This window comes from Dendropsophus ebraccatus, chromosome 14 (genome assembly GCF_027789765.1).
Source record: "Dendropsophus ebraccatus isolate aDenEbr1 chromosome 14, aDenEbr1.pat, whole genome shotgun sequence".
Classification (NCBI taxonomy): domain Eukaryota; kingdom Metazoa; phylum Chordata; class Amphibia; order Anura; family Hylidae; genus Dendropsophus; species Dendropsophus ebraccatus.
In genome coordinates, this window is record NC_091467.1 from 10,495,046 (window position 1) to 10,515,003 (window position 19,958).

Here is a 19,958-nt window from a genome sequence, read left to right on the forward strand (position 1 = left end):
AGCGGGTTATTAAGATTCTACCGTAAGACTGAACGACATGTAGGGGGGGAGGGGCTGTCACATATACCACGTTGATGCAGTTATTGAAGCCAAAACTAGGAATGGGATTAAATAAAGAAGTTATTCAGATTTGTAATTTATAATATTTACAAATCTCCAGTCTTCCAGTACTTATCAGCTGCTGTATGCTCTGCAGGAAGTGGTGTATTCTTTCCATTCTGACACAGTGCTCTCTGCTGCCACCTCTGTCCATGTCAGGAACTGTCCAGAGCAGCAGCAAATCCCCATAGAAAGCCTCTCTTGCTCCTTTTACTACCTATTCCCTGCTTTAGCTATGAGAACTGCATCACAATGGCATGTGTGAACGCACCCTTAGAGGAATCCGGGCCGTACCTTGTTAGTGGAGAGATGAGTTTGTATAGTGGCTGTTCTCCTGTAAGACAAAGATGGGAAATAGTCAGGCCGACCTTCTGTCCTCGCTGCCTGCCATTCATTACCCGTCTCTCTTATCTCACACATAATGGCTGTTCTGGGCCAAGGGGAATGAGCACGACTTAATGGGAGATTTAGCCTCGGAATTTTAATGATGGCCGCTTACCGAAAAGAGTTTTTCATGCTTGTGAAGGATGGGAGAGCAATTTTGCAGTCAATCCATATAGATTCAATATTCCAGCATGTTTTATGTTCTATTAAAACTTATAGGAGTACTCCGAAGAAAATAAATCTTGTTTTTATTTTAATTTACCTGGTGTCAGAAAGTTATAGAGATTTGTAAATTACATCTATTAAAAATTTCAGTACTTATCAGCTGCTGTATGTCCTGCAGGAAGTGGTGTATTCTCTCCAGTCTGACACAGCACTCTCTGCTGCCACCCCTGTCCATGTCAGGAACTGTCCAGAGCAGAAGAGGTTTTCTATGGGGATTTGCACCTGCTCTATACAGTTCCTGACATGGACAGATGTGGCAGCAGAGAGCACTGTGTCAGACTGGAAAGAATACACCACTTCCTGCAGAACATACAGCAGCTGATAAGTACTGGAAGACTGGAGATTTTTTAAATAGAAGTAAATTACCGATCTGTATAAATTTCTGACACCAGTTGACTTGAAAACTATATTTTTCTTCAGAGTACCCCTTTAATATTTTATTACTACATATAAGAACTTTATATGCAAACATTAAAAAAAACTTGAGTCTTTGTCATAGCTAATACATAAATGAAAAACGACCATAAAAACAGCCTGTCAATCATTATATGAGGATCGATCATGTGATATGCAAATGACATTGAGAGTACCAATATCAATATATGTTGTAAAGCACGATAATACAGTGTAACCTATCTATTAATCGTAGTGGAGTAAATAGAGATGAGCGTGCTGGAGTCCGATCATTCGGCATATGATTACCGGAAGGTAAAGAAGTTGGATGCAGCCCTAGGGAGTCCTGGAAACATTGATACAGCCTGTGGCTGTATCCACCAGGACTCCCTAGGACTGCATCCAACTTCTTCAGCCACCGGTAATCAAATGCTGAATGATCGGACCTGTGCGTTGATGCCCAGAAATGGAAATCCCTTTGGCTTCTATATGATGTAGGTACTTCTTCCAATTAACCCCTACCCTGCCAGGGTCTCTTAACCCTCTTAATACCATTAAAAAAAGGAGGCCAAACCAAGCTGATGTTGAAAATGAGAAGAAATGCTGAGCTGTGCCTAATAGCTTTGCCTGATAGATGTGCTTGATAGCTGTTCTCTATAGCTGTACCCGATAGCTGTGCCCGATAGCTGTTCCTGATAGCTGTTCCTGATAGCTGTTCCTGATAGCTGTGCCTGATAGCTGTGCCTGATAGCTGTTCCTGATAGCTGTTCCTGATAGCTGTGCCTGATAGCTGTGCCTGATAGCTGTGTCTGATAGCTGTGCTTTATAGCTGTGCCTGATAGCTGTGCTTGATAGCTGTGCCTGATAGCTGTTCCTGATAGCTGTTCCTGATAGCTGTTCCTGATAGCTGTGCCTGATAGCTGTGCCTGGTAGCTGTGTCTGATAGCTGTGCTTTATAGCTGTGCCTGATAGCTGTGCTTGATAGCTGTGCCCTATAGCTGTTCCTGATAGCTGTGCCCTATAGCTGTTCCTGATAGCTGTGCCTGATAGCTGTGCCTGATAGCTGTGCCTGATAGCTGTGCCTGATAGCTGTGTTTTATAGCTGTGCCTGATAGCTGTGCCCTATAGCTGTACCTGATAGCTGTGCCTGATAGCTGTGCCCCTTTGCAGGATTTGATCAGAGACTTTTCCTTTAAGCTTTTGTTTTGTTGTTTTCTATTACTACATTAGCCATGAATAAGAGTGACTTAACCTCGAAACTCGTTGGATTTTTAATTATTATTAGCATGTAAAGTTTTAATATGTATTAAAGTTGTGACTTTTAAAACAATGTTGGAGCGCTGGAAAATTGGAACTTCATAGTGGTCATCCATCACTCATCCTTATTTCAAGCCTGATTTTGAAGGGAAGAGAAGACCCCCTGAGTGAGCTGCCTTGTCTTTACAGATACTTATATAACTGCTAGCAATGGCTTTAATGTCTACTGGGTGTAAATGTATTCTGGATTATATGGCGGCTACATAGTGGATACTGCATAAGTCAGTGGTAATAGGATGCAAAACATGGTGTGAATCTGGCCTTATCCAGTCCTCCACCACTGCACTAGTCCTGATGCTAATCTATACTATACGCACTAATGCACACTACATTTTAGCTCTAGTCGGCATCTGGACCAGTGACAGAACCCAGGAGCACTGAGGATACCTCACAGGTGTTGGGGGAAATCAAAACCCGTCGGACCACTCAGATTTGCACCACTTGCTCTCATGCCTTTATTTAGTACCGCCATATTACTGTATCAGCAGCAATGTACTTGGCAGTCGCTCATACATTTGTAGGTAGGGTTAAGTGCTCCGGTCTTTTCTGTACAGCGGAGTTCATACCAGGTCATCTGTGCAGTCATCGTGTACAAGCTCCTCTCCTTCATCTCCATTAAGAGGCTCGTCTGTGACAGTGTCGCCCGCTTCTGATGTGCTGTCCTCTTGGGAGAATTCACTCCGGCTGCAGTCGGATTTCTTCCTTGATGCTATGGCTGGAGAGAGGAGCAGATGTTAGCATGCATTAAATATAGAGAAAGTGTAGGGGGGAGTGTAGTATACCCCTACACTGTATCCCTACTCTATACGGTAGTTAGCCGCCATACTGTATGTCCCACTGTTGTTAGGCTGATATACTGTATACCTCCCTCCCCCTCTGTAGTTGTGTCCCCATACTGTATACCTCCCTCCCCCCTCTGTAGTTCCCCCATACTGTATACCTCCCCCTCTGTAGTTGTTCCCCCATACTGTATACCTCCCCCCCCCTCTGTAGTTGTTCCCCATACAGTATACCTCCCTCCCTCTGTAGTTGTTCCCCCATACTGTATACATTCCTCCCCCTGTAGTTGTTCCCCCATACTGTATACCTCCCTCCCCCTCTGTAGTTGTTCCCCCATACTGCATACTGTAGCTCCCTCCCCCCTCTGTAGTTGTTCCCCCGTACTGTATACCTCCCCCTCTCTGTAGTTGTTCCCCCATACTGTATACCTCCCTCCCCCTCTGCAGGTAGTCCCCATACTGTATACCTCCCTCCCCCTCTGCAGGTAGTCCCCATACTGTATACCTCCCTCCCTCTCTGTAGTTGTTCCCCCATACTGTATACTGTAGCTCCCTCCCCCCTCTGTAGTTGTTCCCCCATACTGTATACCTCCCCCCCCCCTCTGCAGGTAGTCCCTATACTGTATACCTCCCTCCTCCATCTGTAGTTGTTCCCCCATACTGTATACCTCCCCCCCTCTCTGTAGTTGTTCCCCCCATACTGTATACCTCCCTCCCCCTCTGTAGTTGTGTCCCCATACTATATACCTCCCCCCCCTCTGTAGTTGTTCCCCCATACTGTATACTGTAGCTCCCTCCCCCCTCTGTAGTTGTTCCCCCATACTGTATACCTCCCCCCCCCCCCCTCTGCAGGTAGTCCCTATACTGTATACCTCCCTCCCCCATCTGTAGTTGTTCCCCCATACTGTATACCTCCCCCCCTCTCTGTAGTTGTTCCCCCCATACTGTATACCTCCCTCCCCCTCTGTAGTTGTCCCCCCCCATACTGTATACCTCCCTCCCCCTCTGTAGTTGCCCCCCCCCATACTGTATACCTCCCTCCCCCCCTGTAGTTCTTCACCCATACTGTATACCTCCCTCCCCCCTCTGTAGTTGTGTCCCCATACTGTATACCTCCCTCCCCCCTGTAGTTCTTCCCCCATACTGTATACCTCCCCCCCTCTGTACTTGTTCCCCACCCCCCATACTGTATACCTCCCTCCCTCTCTGTAGTTGTTCCCCCCATACTGTATACCTCCCCCCTCTCTGTAGTTGCTCCCCCATACTGTATACCCCCCCCTCTGTAGTTGTTCTCCCATACTGTATACCTCCCCCCCTCTCTGTAGTTGCTCCCCCATACTGTATACCTCCCTCCCCCTCTGTAGTTGTTCCCCCATACTGTATACCCCCCCTCTGTAGTTGTTCTCCCATACTGTATACCTCCCCCCTGTAGTTGCCCCCATACTGTATACCTCCCCCCTCTGTAGTTGTTCCCCCATACTGTATACCTCCCCCTCTCTGTAGGTGTTCCCCCATACTGTATACCTCCCCCTCTCTGTAGTTGTTTCCCCCCATACTGTATACCTCCCCCCTCTGCAGGTAGTCCCCCCATACTGTATACCTCCCTCCCCCCTCTGTAGTTGCTTCCCCCATACTGTATACCTCCCTCCCCCCTCTGTAGTTGCTTCCCCCATACTGTATACCCCCCCCTGTAGTTGCCCCCCATACTGCATACCCCCCCCCTCTGTAGTTGTTCCCCCATACTGTATACCTCCCCCCTCTGTAGTTGTTCCCCCATACTGTATACCTCCCCCCTCTGTAGTTGTTCCCCCATACTGTATACCTCCCCCCTCTGTAGTTGTTCCCCCATACTGTATACCCCCCCCCCCCCGCCCTCTGCAGGTAGTCCCCATACAGTATACACCCCTCTACCCTCTGCAGGTGGTCCCCATACTGTATACCTCCCTCTCCCCCCCGTAGTTGTTCCTCCCATACTGTATACCCCCCCCCCCCTCTGCAGGTGGTCCCCATACTGTATACCTCCGTCCCCCCATAGAGTTGTTCCCCCATACTGTATACCTCCCTCCTCTGCAGTTGTTCTCCCTATACTGTATATGTCCCCCCTTCTCTAGTTGTTCCCCTCCTCCCCCCATATTCACTGTCCCCTACTGTGCCTCTTCTTATCCCTCCTGCCTCCCCTGCAGCTTGTGTTGAGCAGGTGGGGGGCGGAGCATAACAAGTCTGGCCCTGATTGGCCGATGCTCAGCACCTAGTGTCTGGGATCTGGTCAGCTGACTATAACCAGGGCTTATTATTGGGCTTATACCTAGGGCAGGTCTTATTTTTGAAGATAGGTGACATATCCTGTGAACCCTAATGATAGTCGGTGACCTCTGTCTCTTTTCGGGTCAGTATTCGAGGGCGGTTGCGCGGTGGATATGGCCGTCCCCTATGTATTATATGTGTTGGGGTAATCTGGGACTGTATGAGGATCCACTGACCTGCGCATGGCTTCTGTTCATCAGTGATCTGCTCCAATCTCCCCAGCAGAGCGTCAATGTTGGTCTTGATCTGTGTCAGCTCTGACTTGATGGTCTGAATCTCATTGCTTCTTACTGCAAAGAGAGAAGAGAACAGTGTGGCTGCTGTCTAGCAGAATGTGGAGCCGCCTCCCTGGTCCTGAGCCGCGCACTTACATCTCAGCTTCGCCGCGTTCCCTGTAATGGCCGCCGATCTCGCTAACAGTTTCACCGGTAGAGCTGATTTTACCCGTCGTACGAGAGGCACCGTGACACGTGGCCGCTTCACCGGCACTGCCCGAGGAGCTGGCGACACTCTGCCCCGATACTCAAACAACCTGCATGGAAGACAGGAAAATCTTATTTGTCATAGTTTTTTTTTAAATAAATTTTTATATCATTACTTTAGTTGTTATTCTGACCACTAAGCCTAATAATAAGCTGTCACTTCCACCAGTCTCCTTTATTACAGACAGGATTATAGTAAAAGGTGATGGTCGCGACGGTCACATCTCCCTGCACAATGATCTCTGCACTAGTCACAGAGCATGCCTAATAAACTCTCCCATAGACTTCTCCTGTAGTCTGTTGATTCCTATGGTTCATATGGCTGTATAAAATAACTGGTGTCAGAAAGTTATACAGATTTGTGAATTACTTCTATTTAAAAATATGTAGTCTTTCAGTACTTATCAGCAGCTGTATACCCTGCAGGAAGCGGTGTATTTTTTCCAGTCTGACACAGTGCTCTCTGCTGCCACCTCTGTCCATGTCAGGAACTGTCCAGAGCAGCAGCAAATCCTCATAGAAAACCTCTCCTGCTCTGGGCAGTTCCTGACAGGGACAGAGACGCCGTTACCCATGAATAAGAGTACAGTGTATCCTTGAAACCTATCGGATTATGACATTTGTGCCTATATGGATAGATGGTTTATATACTGAATGATGGTAGAATACTGTTATTAGGGGCTGGACTGCTGGATTGTTACCTTGGTATATACAGTGTAACATGTTATGGCTTTTAGTGCAAAATCCGACAAAAAGCCCATTATTCTCTATGGAGGCCCGTTATAGCTCTGTACAAAGTGTATGCGTGTATGAGCGCTCGGCTTTTCTTGTAGCGTTGCTCTTCTCCTTTGTAAATGTGTTCCCTATAATTTCCTGTCCTAATCAATAATCCACAGAAGGCTGGGGAAACAATCACCAATCTCCTATCTAGTCTAGGAGGCGCTATTCTGTCACTGGCCAGCAGGGGGAGCTGTGACTCCACATCTATAAGCACTATCAGTGTCTGAGCTATCATCATGCAGTTTAAAGGGGCTGTAGATAGATCACCATTTTGTAGATAAATTCTCTCTGTATTTTTTTTTTCTTTACGTTTGACACCTTTGGTTACTTAGTAAATTACATAGCGACTGGCGTGTTTGTATGTGAGCATAGCGACTGGCGTGTTTGTATGTGAGCATAGCGGCTGGCGTGTTTGTATGTGAGCATAGCGGCTGGCGTGTTTGTATGTGAGCATAGCGGCTGGCGTGTTTGTATGTGAGCTATTTAAAGACAAAGGAAGCGACCGCCGGCTCCCTGTCGGTCACAGAGGTCGTCTACCTGGGATACCACTTACACAATGGGTCTCCTCTGGTTGATGTTAATACTATTTAATTATGAGGTGTAAAGCCCCCCTGAAGGGCAGGTGGTGGGGGATTCATCTGACCCCCAGTTCCATGCTACTATGGTTACCTATAAATACCCCCAAGAGGGTAAATCAATGACATCATAATATAAAGCTGGAGGAAACTATATCCTACACAAAAAGTCAGTGCGGGCAACATTGATTGGCTGATCGGCTAAAAGCAGAAAAATAGGAAAAAAGGTTCTATGACCCCTAATAATAATAGAAAAAAGTTATTTATATAGCGCCAACATATTCTGTAGCATGTTACAATTCCAGTGCATAGAGAAAACCAGACATTACATCCCAGAGACGTGTGCCCTCAGGTGCAGGAGCAAAAGAGGAGGCCAACCATTATAGAGACTGCATATAAATCTTTATATACAGTATATACATATCAAATCTAATGTAAAGCACAGGTTGTGCTATCTATCTATCTCCTATCTATCTATCTATCTATCTATCTATCTATCTATCTATCTATCTATCTCCTATCTATCTATCTATTATCTATCTATCTATCTATCTATCTATCTATCTATCTATCTATCTCCTATCTATCTATCTCCTATCTATCTATCTATCTATCTATCTATCTATCTATCTATCTATCTCCTATCTATCTATCTATCTATCTATCTATCTATCTATCTATCTATCTCCTATCTATCTATCTATCTATCTATCTATCTATCTATCTATCTATCTCCTATCTATCTATCTATCTATCTATCTATCTATCTATCTCCTATCTATCTCCTATCTATCTATCTATCTATCTATCTATCTATCTCCTATCTATCTATCTATCTATCTATCTATCTATCTATCTATCTATCTATCTATCTATCTCCTATCTATCTATCTCCTATCTTCTATCTATCTATCTATCTATCTATCTATCTATCTCCTATCTATCTATCTATCTATCTATCTATCTATCTATCTATCTATATATCTCCTATCTATCTCCTATCTATCTATCTCCTATCTATCTATCTATCTCCTATCTATCTATCTATCTATCTATCTATCTATCTATCTATCTATCTATCTATCTATCTATCTACCTATCTATCTATCTATCTCCTATCTATCTATCTCCTATCTATCTATCTATCTATCTATCTATCTATCTACTGTCCCGATTCTCCTCAGCCTATGTGCTGTTAGATGTCTTGCTCCGCAGCAGGCTCCCCGCCCCCATCATGCCCTCTATGCCCATCCTAAATATGATTAACACGTCCATCTAGATGGAGTAAAGTCTTTCTTTCTGGGCTGGTTGCAGGAGTGAGCACATTAGTGCCGGCCCTCCCGCCGCGCCGCCTGACAATGCCGAGATGTGATTGCATTTTGTAGGCTTTGATTTCTCTCCTCCCCTCCTGCCGCTTGAATGCAATTCACACTGTGACGGAGAACAAAAATAGGTCAGAGTGCATCCAGGCAGCTTCACTCACCTCTCATAAAAGTCATCTCTGTAGTAATCAAAGTCAAAGTCGTAGCCGCTGCAGAGAGGGAGAGAGAGAGAGAGAGAATTATAAATTGCAAGCACAGTGGGCCAGAAAGGCTTTATGGGCCAGGTAGGGAGGCAGGAGGAGAAGTGTCTGCAAAGCACCTCCTGCAGCCTATTACCCCCTCTCCCCCTGAGGATTCCCCCTGAGTCTTCCATCCAGTCAACTTCACAGCATGGCCCCTGGTATGTGCCGAGCACTAAATTACACATTAAAGATGTCATTTATATTTAACCTGTTCTCTTCTGGCATTCATGTCACACTTTCTGCACATTCCTGTGATTTGTGAAGCTGGGAAGAATCCATTGTTCTCTCTCATCAAAGAACATATGTCCTATATTACAACATAGTGTTCTGTATACCAAGGACTGGTGCACACGGTCATATATGACAGTCCATAGAGGCCTGTAGACACTCTCTATGCTGCCATATGGAGCATCTGTAAGTATGTAATGCAGCATTCAATACAATATGCCACGATACATAAATAACTAAGCTCTGAATTCAAAATCTATACTATACCCTCAATTGTGGACCATCTACTTTAGTTTTGACCATGGTTTCCTTCTAGGTTATCGTCTACTTTAGTTTTGACCATGGTTTCCATATAGGTTATAAATTATAATTCACTTTATTTTTGACTATGGTTTCCCTATATATTAACATTAGAGATGAGCGAACCGGGTTCGGTTCGGGTCGATCCAAATCCAAACTTTCGGTATTTGATTAGCTGGGGCTGCTGAACTTGGATAAAGCTCTAAGGTTGTCTGGAAAACATGGATACAGCCAATGACTATACCCATGATTTCCACATAGCCTTAGGGCTTTATCCAACTTCAGCAGCCACCGCTAATCAAATGCCGAAAGTTCGGGTTCGGATCAACTCGAGCATGCTCCAGGTTCGCTCATCTCTAATTAACATCTACTACAGTTTTGACCATGGTTTCCTTATAGGTTATCGTCTACTTTAGTTTTGACCATGGTTTCCTTATAGGTTATCGTCTACTTTAGTTTTGACCAAGGTTTCCCTATATATTAACATCTACAGTTTTGACTATGGTTTCCTTATAGGTTATAATCCACTTTAGTTTTGACTATGGTTTCCCTATATATTAACATCTACTACAGTTTTGACCATGGTTTCCTTATAGGTTATTGTCTACTTTAGTTTTGACCAGGGTTTTCTTATAGGTTAACGACTACTTAGTATGTCAGATGTGCGGTCACTTAACATGTTATTAGAAAATTGATTCTTAATATCTGTAGTCTTCCTTTTACCAGCACCCACATTGCAGCCTATAAATAGTTGTCTGTAGCCTGGTAATGGATTGACAAGTCATCCATAAGGAGCACAAATGTATGCAACTACTCTGCTGTATATAAATACTTTTTATTGCTAATGGTAAGAATCCTATAGTTAAAGGGGTTATCCCCTGTAGACATGATAGGGGATAACTGTGTGGAGGAGGAAAGAGCTGCCTGTAGAGCTCAGAGACAGGACTGTGTGGAGGAGGAAAGAGCTGCCTGTAGAGCTCAGAGACAGGACTGTGTGGAGGAGGAAAGAGCTGCCTCTAAAGCTCAGAGACTGGGTTGTGTGGAGGAGGAAAGAGCTGCCTGTAGAGCTCAGAGACAGGACTGTGTGGAGGAGGGAAGAGCTGCCTGTAGAGCTCAGAGACAGGACTGTGTGGAGGAGGAAAGCGCTGCCTGTAAAGCTCAGAGACAGGACTGTGTGGAGGAGGAGAGAGCTGCCTGTAGAGCACAGAGACAGGACTGTGTGGAGGAGGAGAGAGCTGCCTGTAAAGCTCAGAGACAGGACTGTGTGGAGGAGGAAGAGCTGCCTGTAGAGCTCAGAAAGAGGACTGTGTGGAGGAGGAAAGAGCTGCCTGTAGAGCTCAGAGACAGGACTGTGTGGAGGAGGAAAGAGCTGCCTGTAGAGCTCAGAGACAGGATTGTGTGGAGGAGAGAGCTGCCTGTAGGACTTTGAGACAGGACTGTGTGGAGGAGGAAAGAGCTGCCTATAGAGCTCAGAGACAGGACTGTGTGGAGGAGGAGGAAAGAACCACCTGTGCAGCTCAGAGACAGGACTGTGTGGAGGAGGAAAGAGCTGCCTGTAGAGCTCAGAGACAGGACTGTGTGGAGGAGGAACGAGCTGCCTGTAGAGCTCAGAGACAGGACTGTGTGGAGGAGGAAAGAGCTACCTGTAGAGCTCAGAGACAGGACTATGTGGAGGCCCGGATCTCAAGAAGGGGACAAACACATTTCTGCTGCCCTGAACCTCCCAAGAGCACAGTGAACTTCATAATTCTTACATGGAAGAAGTTCGAAACCAACACTCTTCCTAAAGCTGCCACTTCACCAAACTAAGTCATGGGGGTGAAGGGCCTTGGTAAGAGAGGTGACCAAGAACCCAATGGTCACTACTCAAATCAAGGTGTAAATCCCCCAAATTACATGTAAACCTTGTGATATTATATCCAAGAAGACCGGAGGCTCCAAAAGCTGCCAGAGCTGCTTCACCTAAGGGCCCTATTCTACGGGACGAATATTGTTCGCATTATCGTTAACGATAATGTCTCGATGCAAGACTTTACTTTGATTTTCCTTTTAATAAATTGGCAAAGATTTCTCGTATCCTGTTTTCACTGTTGTCATTACAAGGTACTGAGTGTAAAGGATCAGTGTGCTGCTGCTGCAGCGCCTCTTGCACATGGCCAGTCTGTGTTTTCAAGTCTCTAATCTAGAAAACGTTTGATTAAAGCCAAATATTTTGCTGTTTGTATTCCGAGCCTCTCATTGCTTTACATGGGGACGGCGTTTACATTGGTATGTGGCCTTTGTGTCCGCGCAGTCAATCCCAGCCGCATATTAAACGCTACCCTCCATCCTTCTTCCCCGATCCCCTATGTGATCTCTGGCCTCCGCTCAGCGAGATGTGGGTTACTGTAATGATGCTGTTTAACCGATTCTCTTTTGAAGTCATCTGTAATTTACACTCAAAGCAGCGAGATTTTACTACTTAATGGGATTGGGTTTAGATTTTTTTTTTTTTATACCAAGGCCCTGATAAATCCTTAATATGAGAAATCCAATAATTATTTTAATTGCCTCTGAAATTACTGCAAAAGCGCTTCTGATTTCTTTTCTACTTCCAGCCTGTCTAATTGGTTTTAAAGGATAATTGTGGCATGAATAACCCCTTTATAGCCGGAGGGAAATCTCAGCCCTGTGCTACGATGGTTTTAGTCGGCTTTGTAGTCTGTGGAATCTGGAGGTTCTGTCTCGGTGGGTCTAAGCCGTGGCCACCCACCAGCCACAATGAGACGTCTCTCGTCCAAGCCGGCGGCCATAATTACTGGACCACCGGTAGAACAAAGAGAAGATGTTCTGGTGTGTGGGTCACGTCAGATCGACTGGAAATGTAATGCGAGAGATTTTAGTATTTTTCAGGGTTTTTTCATGCAAAAAAAGTCCCAATGGAAATAGCACCTATAGGCTATGGTCACATAAAGGTGGAGATTTATCAAACAGATGTAAAGTAGAATTGTCTTAGTTGCCCCTAGCAACCAATCAGATTCCACCTTTTATTTTCCAAAGAGTCTGTGAGGAATGAAAGGTGGAATCTGATTGGTTGCTAGGGGCAACTGAGCCAGTTTCACTTTAAGCCATGTTTGATAAATCTCCCCCATGGTGTAAAGTGAAACTGGCTCAGTTGCCCCTAGCAACCAATCAGATTCCACCTTTCATTCCTCACAGACTCTTCAGAAAATAAAAGGTGGAATCTGATTGGTTGCTAGGGGCAACTAAGACAATTCTACTCTACATTAGTTTGATAAATCTCCCCCAAAGTCTTTTAATTTTAGACTACAAACAACAGCCGTGGTTTTGAGTCTAAAATAACGGCCATTGTTTACCATAGTTTGGCGGCCATCATTGCAATGACAGACATTGGTTCATTATTTAGTTGCAGGTTTAAAGGGGTATTTCATTCAAACATAACTTTTCATATGTTGGAATCCAGTGGGTGGTCCTATGAGTGACTGGAAGTTATCCCTATGCATGTTCATACAGGGAAGGTTGTCAATCACTGATTGGACCGCCCACTGGACTCCTAAGCTTATGTGAATAAAAGAAAAAGTTCTACTGAATCTTTTCCAATAAAACTATATATCAGTGTGCTGTATAACATAAGGGCTGTAGATTAGGCGGTATACGTATTATGCTATCAGGAATCCTTGATGTTGTCGCTGGTCTCTTACCTGTAGAGCGCGGCCGTGGCACGTTTCAGTCCTTTGGGTCTGTTGGGCTTGGGCTCCCCAGCCATATTGATATCTGTGAGGAGAGTAAAGAGGCAATGAGCGTTACTGCTTATAAGTATACTTCTTTACATTAAACTTTTATGCTGTTATTGTCAATGTTTCTTCATTTCCATAAAACGAGATATTCCAGTGTCATAGGTTTCCCTTTGTGAATGACTTACAGAGAGTCTCCAGGAAATGGACTAGTCTTTAGACCCAGGCCTATCGGTCTATATCATGCCTCTGTATGTGACTGAAAGTTTTCAAGTCAAAAACTATGCAGGTCTTTGCTTGTGTGATCATACGTTTACCCAATAGACTGTATCATTTCTATGATCCTTGTGCATGGTGGATGTGCTTTGATGGTTTGGTCTCAGTTTTCCCTGTTGGGCCCAGTTCCACCATACTTTGATGGTGTGGTCTCTGTATCTTTTTTTCTGCTGGTCCCAGTTATACCATGCTTTCATAGTGTGGCCTCTGTATAGTTTGCCCTGTTGGGCCCAGTTACACCATGCTTTGATGGTGTGGCCGATGTATAATTTCCCCTGTTGGGTCCAGTTATACCATACTTTGATGGTGTGGTCTCTGTATCTTTTTTCCTGTTGGGCCCAATTAGACCATACTTTGATGGTGTGGCCTATGTATCATTTTCCCTGTTAGGCCCAGTAAGACCATGCTTTGATGGTGTGGTCTCTGTAGTTTCCCCTTTTGGGCCCAGTTACACCATGCTTTGATGGTGTGGACCATGTATCATTTTCCCTGTTAGGCCCAGTTATACCATGCTTTCATAGTGTGGTCTCTGTATAGTTTCCCCTGTTGGGTCCAGTTATACCATACTTTGATGGTGTGGTCTCTGTATCTTTTTTCCTGTTGGGCCCAATTAGACCATACTTTGATGGAATGGCCTATGTATCATTTTCCCTGTTAGGCCCAGTAAGACCATGCTTTGATGGTGTGGTCTCTGTAGTTTCCCCTTTTGGGCCCAGTTACACCATGCTTTGATGGTGCGGCCTATGTATGATTTCCCCTGTTGGGCCCAGTTATACCATACTTTGATGGTGTGGTCTCTGTATCTTTTTTCCTGTTGGGCCCAGTTAGACCATACTTTGATGGTGTGGCTTCTGTATCATTTCCCCTGTTGGGCACGGTTAGCCCATACTTTGATGGTGTGGCCTCAGTATCTTTGCTTGGCCCAGTCACACACTTCCTTCAATGATACCCACAAATCTAGGCACAAGTTGTTGGGTGCTCCTGGCTCTTTCTAAGTTTTTCCTTATCACATCCAGACTTTACTTTATGGAAACAATCTCATTTAGTCATAGCAGTAGTGTCTCTGGATACTTTTGTCATTGAGGCCGATGATTGACCTGACGGGAACCGACGTTGCGTCTAAGTGCCTAATGAATGACTAATTAATTCATCTGTATTAATGAGGTGAGGCGTCTTGTTTCCATGTGATGGCCGGTCACAATATGACAATGGCGTGGTGAATGATAATGGGGTGGAGACACTGTACTCCTGATACTGCTAAATATCAGACTTTACTGGGTGCATTAAGATGGTGCATGAAGAAATCTATATTAAGGAGACTTAATAATCCAATGGACATGTGATAAGGAAGAGGCTGTATATACCAGTCCATAAACACTGGCTCAGACAGATTTAAGCGTCTTAACACTGAAAAGTCTGGGAATTGAAAGCGATAAGGACTTTCCATTCATTCACACAATGACTCCATCTAACAGCCCCTGCTCCTGACTGTCATGTCCACGGCACCTGTGTTATAATGTGTAAGCATTGCTTCTAGGGTGTATTGTAATACGTAAATCATGAATACTTTCTCTTAGAATTGAAAAGATTTTGACGGACAAAGAATGACATCTGCTGCAAGCTTAAAACTAAAGATGAGCAAACTTAAAAAGTAGGGTTCGGCAAACTTTCATCCAAACCTAACTTAAATGAACCCTAAATTGTTACTATCATTTCATTTATTTAGCAGAAATAGATAGTACAGAAGATTTTAAGAAACTTTGGAATTGGGTTTATTAGGCAAATCTGCCATTATCTGCATTCAAAAAGACTTTCCCCAGGTCCCCCCCCCCTCCCTCCTCTCTCTCATTCACTGCTCATTATCAGGAAATCTCCACTCTTTTACTTCAGTCAAGCCCTGTGTAACCTATGGAGAGGGGAGAGGGGGAGGAGGGAGATAAGTGCCAGCAGAGAGCAGAGAACAAAGGATTACACAGTGGGAGCTGTGTGAAATTGGGTATTCAGAGGTCAATGCTGACTTCAGAGGAGATAGCCCGGTGATGTAGCTGTAAATTAACTCTTTGTTGTCCTGTTTTGATGCCTCATCTCCTTCCACCCCTCCCCTCTCCATAGACAACCATGAAGACAGCAGGGAGAGCTTCAAACTGCTTTTTCATGATAAAAAAATTTTTTCCGGCTAATAAACCCAATTACAAAGTTTTTTAAAGTCACCTGTACAAAAAAATGAACCGACACTGACACTTTAAGTGAACCACACTAAAACAGCTAGATGTTCACAGGCTTTCAATTTTTATAGTGCAGTTCAGCAAGTTTGCTCATCATACCTACCTGTCTGCGCTCCCCCCGACACCCTTCTCTGGGTCTTCAGTGTCTTTTGCTGATTGCAGACGCAGACAAGAGTGGCAGCCTGCTCAGCCAGTCTCTATCCGTGGTGCTGTCCTGTCTCTGTCGGTGATTGGCTGAGTGGGCTGTCACTCTCATCTCAGACAGGAAGTGGAGGCAGCTGAGATCAGTGTGGGACACCGGAGACCCATAGGAGGACACTGGGGAAGCCCGGACAGGTGAGCATTAGGAATGAGTGAAACGGCCGAGGTTCGGGTTCGTATGAACCTGAACTATCGGTTTCTGATTCCTGCTGTCTGCCTGCTCTGTGGAGAGGGTGGATACAGCCGGAGGACCACCTAGAAAACTGGGATACAGCCTATGGCTATTCATACGAACCTGAACCTTGGCCGGTTCACTCATCCCTAGTGAGCATAGGCTCTTTTTTTATTTTCTCTGTGTCTTGAATTGTGTGCCATCTTGGACTGGGTTCGTCACAAACCTTGCAAAAAGTTAGGCTCCGTAAGGAACCAAACTTTTTGCAACGTTTGTAAGGAATCTTGATTAGTTCAGTTCAGTTTACTTATCTCTACTCAAAGCTCATCTGAGTTTTAAAAATAACATGTGAACATGGTCTTTATTATTGATGCGTGCATTTGAAAGTTTCTTTGATAATGAAGTTTCCTCTTCATTTAAGTTGCATATGTCACTGACTAGAGCTGGACAAGGCCGTTAAGGAGGGGTGAGTATACTAAGTCTTCATCCTTTTTTTTATCCTTTATTATACTTTTATTATAATAACAAAGGACTCTGATCAGAAGAACTATTTACCCATATGACTGCTCATTGCTAGTAGTTCAATAGAAGATTCCAGCACTCACCAATTTCACAATCTTCAATGTTTATTCGGCATCCATAACCATACAAGTGTCAGCATACAGCAGAACGCGTTTCAGCAAGCTCCTTTATCAACTTCTGGTTGCCGAAACGCATTCTGCTGTATGTTCACACTTGTATGGATGCCAAATATACGTTAAGGATTATGATATTGGTGAGTGGCGAGATCTTTTATTGAACAGTTTTGCAAGGATTTTATTTCCTTCTTCGAGCACCACCTGAGCCCTCCCACAGTGACGCTCTGAAATTCCATATGCTTATTGCTGGTAGACCAAGGCTAGAGATAAGCACAACTGGAGCATGCTCAAGTCCAATTGAATACCGGTGGCTGCAGAAGTTGGATGCAGCCTTAGAGAGCCCTGTAATACATGGATACAGCCTATGGCCTATGACTGGAACCATGTTTTCCAGGACTTCCTAGGGCTGCATCCAACTTCACCAGCCACCGGTATTCAAATGCCGAAAGGCTCGAGTTGCGCTCATGTCTACAATTTTTTTTAAAGAAGGGCTCATAGAATGGTCCTTCACGGACAGGTCACTCTCGACACCATTAAAAGCTATTTTCTCGATTGTCAGTAGCTCTCCGCACATTATAAATACCCGGTCTTCTGTTCTGATCATGTCTCCAATGCTGACCTTGCCATGGCCTCTCTGATGTACGAGTTGCTGCTTGCTCCAACCTCCATCCCACAAATCACGGCACGAAGCTGACAACCAGCTCTACCGCAGTAATGCGAGCTTGGCCGTGTGTGCCAGCGCCAGGAGAACCTGCCGTATATTATACCAGGCGCTGCCAGGCCAGAGAGGGCAAGCATATCATAGAGTGGAGAATCCTGCATTGCTTCGCACAGACAGATTTAAGACATCCCAAAGAGTCGTTTGGAAGATTTACTGCTCTGTCCACAACGACCAAGTCACCGTGTCAAGAGTCGCTTTATAATATTTGCTCGGGAGACGCTAGAGGATCTATAGTCTGGAGGCCTTCCCTATCTGCGGCGGGGAACAAGGCCTGGAAATCTGAGCGGTGATGAAGTACCTAGCAGCTGAAAGGGAAGGAAAACTCCAGGGTCTTTTAGCTCCAATTATGTGAGAGACCTGGAAAATGATGAGCTTTGTTAGACTAACAGAAAGGGCTTTTTAATGAAGAGCTGTGGGTAATAATGGCATGTACATGCGGATATTACAGGGACTTCACAAAGACCTTAAGTCATTCTCCGGGAACTCATTGACATGTGTTTTGTGAAATGAAATGCTGTGAACATAATGGCCGTAGTTACGTTGCTGAAAAGTTAACAAGTCGACTATTGTTCTCTTTAGCTTTCATCATTGAAATTTGTCTTTTAACTATAGTAGATTTAATTGACCACTGAGGTTAAGGTCCTAGATGTTAGAGCTGGGGCAGGGATTGTCTAGTGGGTCTGGGGGCATACAGAGAGAATAGAAGTCAATGATGTGACCCATAGTGTTGGTGGCGAAAAGAGGATTTGGCATCAAAAATCTCAACGGAGAACTGGAACGTGCTCGAGTCCGATCGTTCGGAATTTGATTACCCGTGGCTGGTACTGACTACTGATGTTAGTGGGAAGTTCCCCAGTCTCTTCTAATAAAAGTTCTCCAGAACCTCTTCATGAAAAGAAATTAGGATCACCCCTAAGAGACTGTGTCTAGGGAAAGGTAGGCCTCAGCTCTATTATAAAGCCAGATAACACAGGATCTCACCATTGGCAATAGGAGCATGTCTAGAACACTCTAACATAGTCAATGAGTTCTTTCTGGACTACAGGGTTCTATGTCTATGTGGCTGCTGTAAAGCAAACCTCTACGGAAAAGGCAGGACCTCAGACAAGATAGCCACCCCCCAATAATCTTGGATAGAAAATTAAAAATCCTTTTTTTTTGTATTTAGTAAAAAAGTTCACACTACCATTAGTTGTTGTTTTTTTTTAAATTGTTCTACTATGTCATGGGAAGAGAAAAACAAAAATAATCGGATTCCATATCCCCCTGTATGCCAAACAACAACAACAGCTTCCAACAGACCCCATTGACTTTAATCTTCCGTGAGTCTTTTGTGTCTCCATGATGTTTTTCAGCATTTTATCAGATTAAATAGCCTCATTTTTCTCTCCTGTATTTTTATAGGATGTGTAGAGGCTCCGAGAAGACTTTCTGATGCAGGTGTGAACAGAACCTAAACTTGTCCAAAGATAACATAAAATTAAAAAATAAAAAATAAAAAAATTATAAAAGAAGATCAGAATGTATGTTCTCCGCAATAAATGCCGAGACAAACACCGCATGCCGTGACCACAGATTATCCTGACACTTGAAGAAGTATATGGAGAAATCCATGCTCTCGAGTATTAAAGGAACAATTCTTGGCTCCTTCTAGCCTTGAATAGTTGCTGCACATATAAATCCAAAGGGAGATGGTGGTTATAAAGAAGTTTTGCTGTTCCCGTTGCGGAATTCATATATAACCAAGGGAGAGTGGAGTGCTATTTGTCTTACAATGGCCTAATGGGCCTCACGTATCAACCGCATCTTACGGAAAAATATGTTCTTGTTGCTCTCGATGGCCGAGAATATCCAAGCTGAACTATAGGTTTGCTATGCGTAAGAAGGCCGCTTATTGTCCGAGAGTCCCGATGTCTGCTGAACGTTCAGTTAACACTAATGTGTGGCCGGAGAAGCTGGGAAAATCTTCCATGTAAGACCTCTTAAAGGCATTGGTAAATCCTAGAGGTGTGAAGGACTTCAAGCATAAAGAAGAAAACATGTTCACATCCACTTATTTCATATTTACAAAGTGACCTTAGCTGTTCACACCTAGTATGTCACTTGTATCTGGAGGACAGGCTTGCTGTATACACATTGAGGGACATTTCTTAAAGTGCTTCTCAAGATAAACCTTTCATCCCCGCTTTGCTGGTGACATCGTGGCGGACGCGGACGTTATGGGGTTTTCTAACGGAGCGCGTCTCATAGATTCTGTAGCATCTACGGAGAGAGTTATCCATTGACGTCAACAGATGGAACCTCTTTGGACGTGATTTGACTTGTCTTATGAGGATAAACTAAGCTTGGATGACATGGCGGAAAATCAACTGAAAGAGTCTCTTAAAGGGTCTGAGGGTTAAATATCAGTCAATCAAGAAATCTCCTTCACTCCTGTAGACTGATGAACTGGAGCACGTCCGAGTCTGGTCGCTGGATTAACGGTGGCTGAAGAATTTGGATGCTGCTCTAGGGAGCCCTGTAAAACATATATACAGCCTATGTCCTATGGTTGTATTTTT

At 44.4% G+C, this 19,958-nt stretch overlaps 1 protein-coding gene across 5 annotated transcripts in view; it reads right to left on the reverse strand.

Annotated features, from left to right (window-relative positions):
* RALY (RALY heterogeneous nuclear ribonucleoprotein) overlaps positions 1-19,958 on the reverse strand; it is a 64,977-nt gene that overhangs the window by 1,782 nt on the left and 43,237 nt on the right. For 4 of the 5 annotated variants that reach the window (XM_069952137.1, XM_069952138.1, XM_069952135.1 and 1 more), the window contains exons 3-8: positions 13,132-13,204; positions 8,822-8,869; positions 5,873-6,033; positions 5,678-5,791; positions 2,985-3,133; positions 394-433 (exon numbers count right to left, since the gene is read on the reverse strand). In XM_069952137.1, the coding sequence (XP_069808238.1) occupies positions 398-433; positions 2,985-3,133; positions 5,678-5,791; positions 5,873-6,033; positions 8,822-8,869; positions 13,132-13,204 (581 nt within the window). In that variant the 3' untranslated portion in view covers positions 394-397. The remainder of the gene's footprint in view (positions 1-393; positions 434-2,984; positions 3,134-5,677; positions 5,792-5,872; positions 6,034-8,821; positions 8,870-13,131; positions 13,205-19,958) is intronic. The other variant, XM_069952136.1, reaches the window with a different exon arrangement.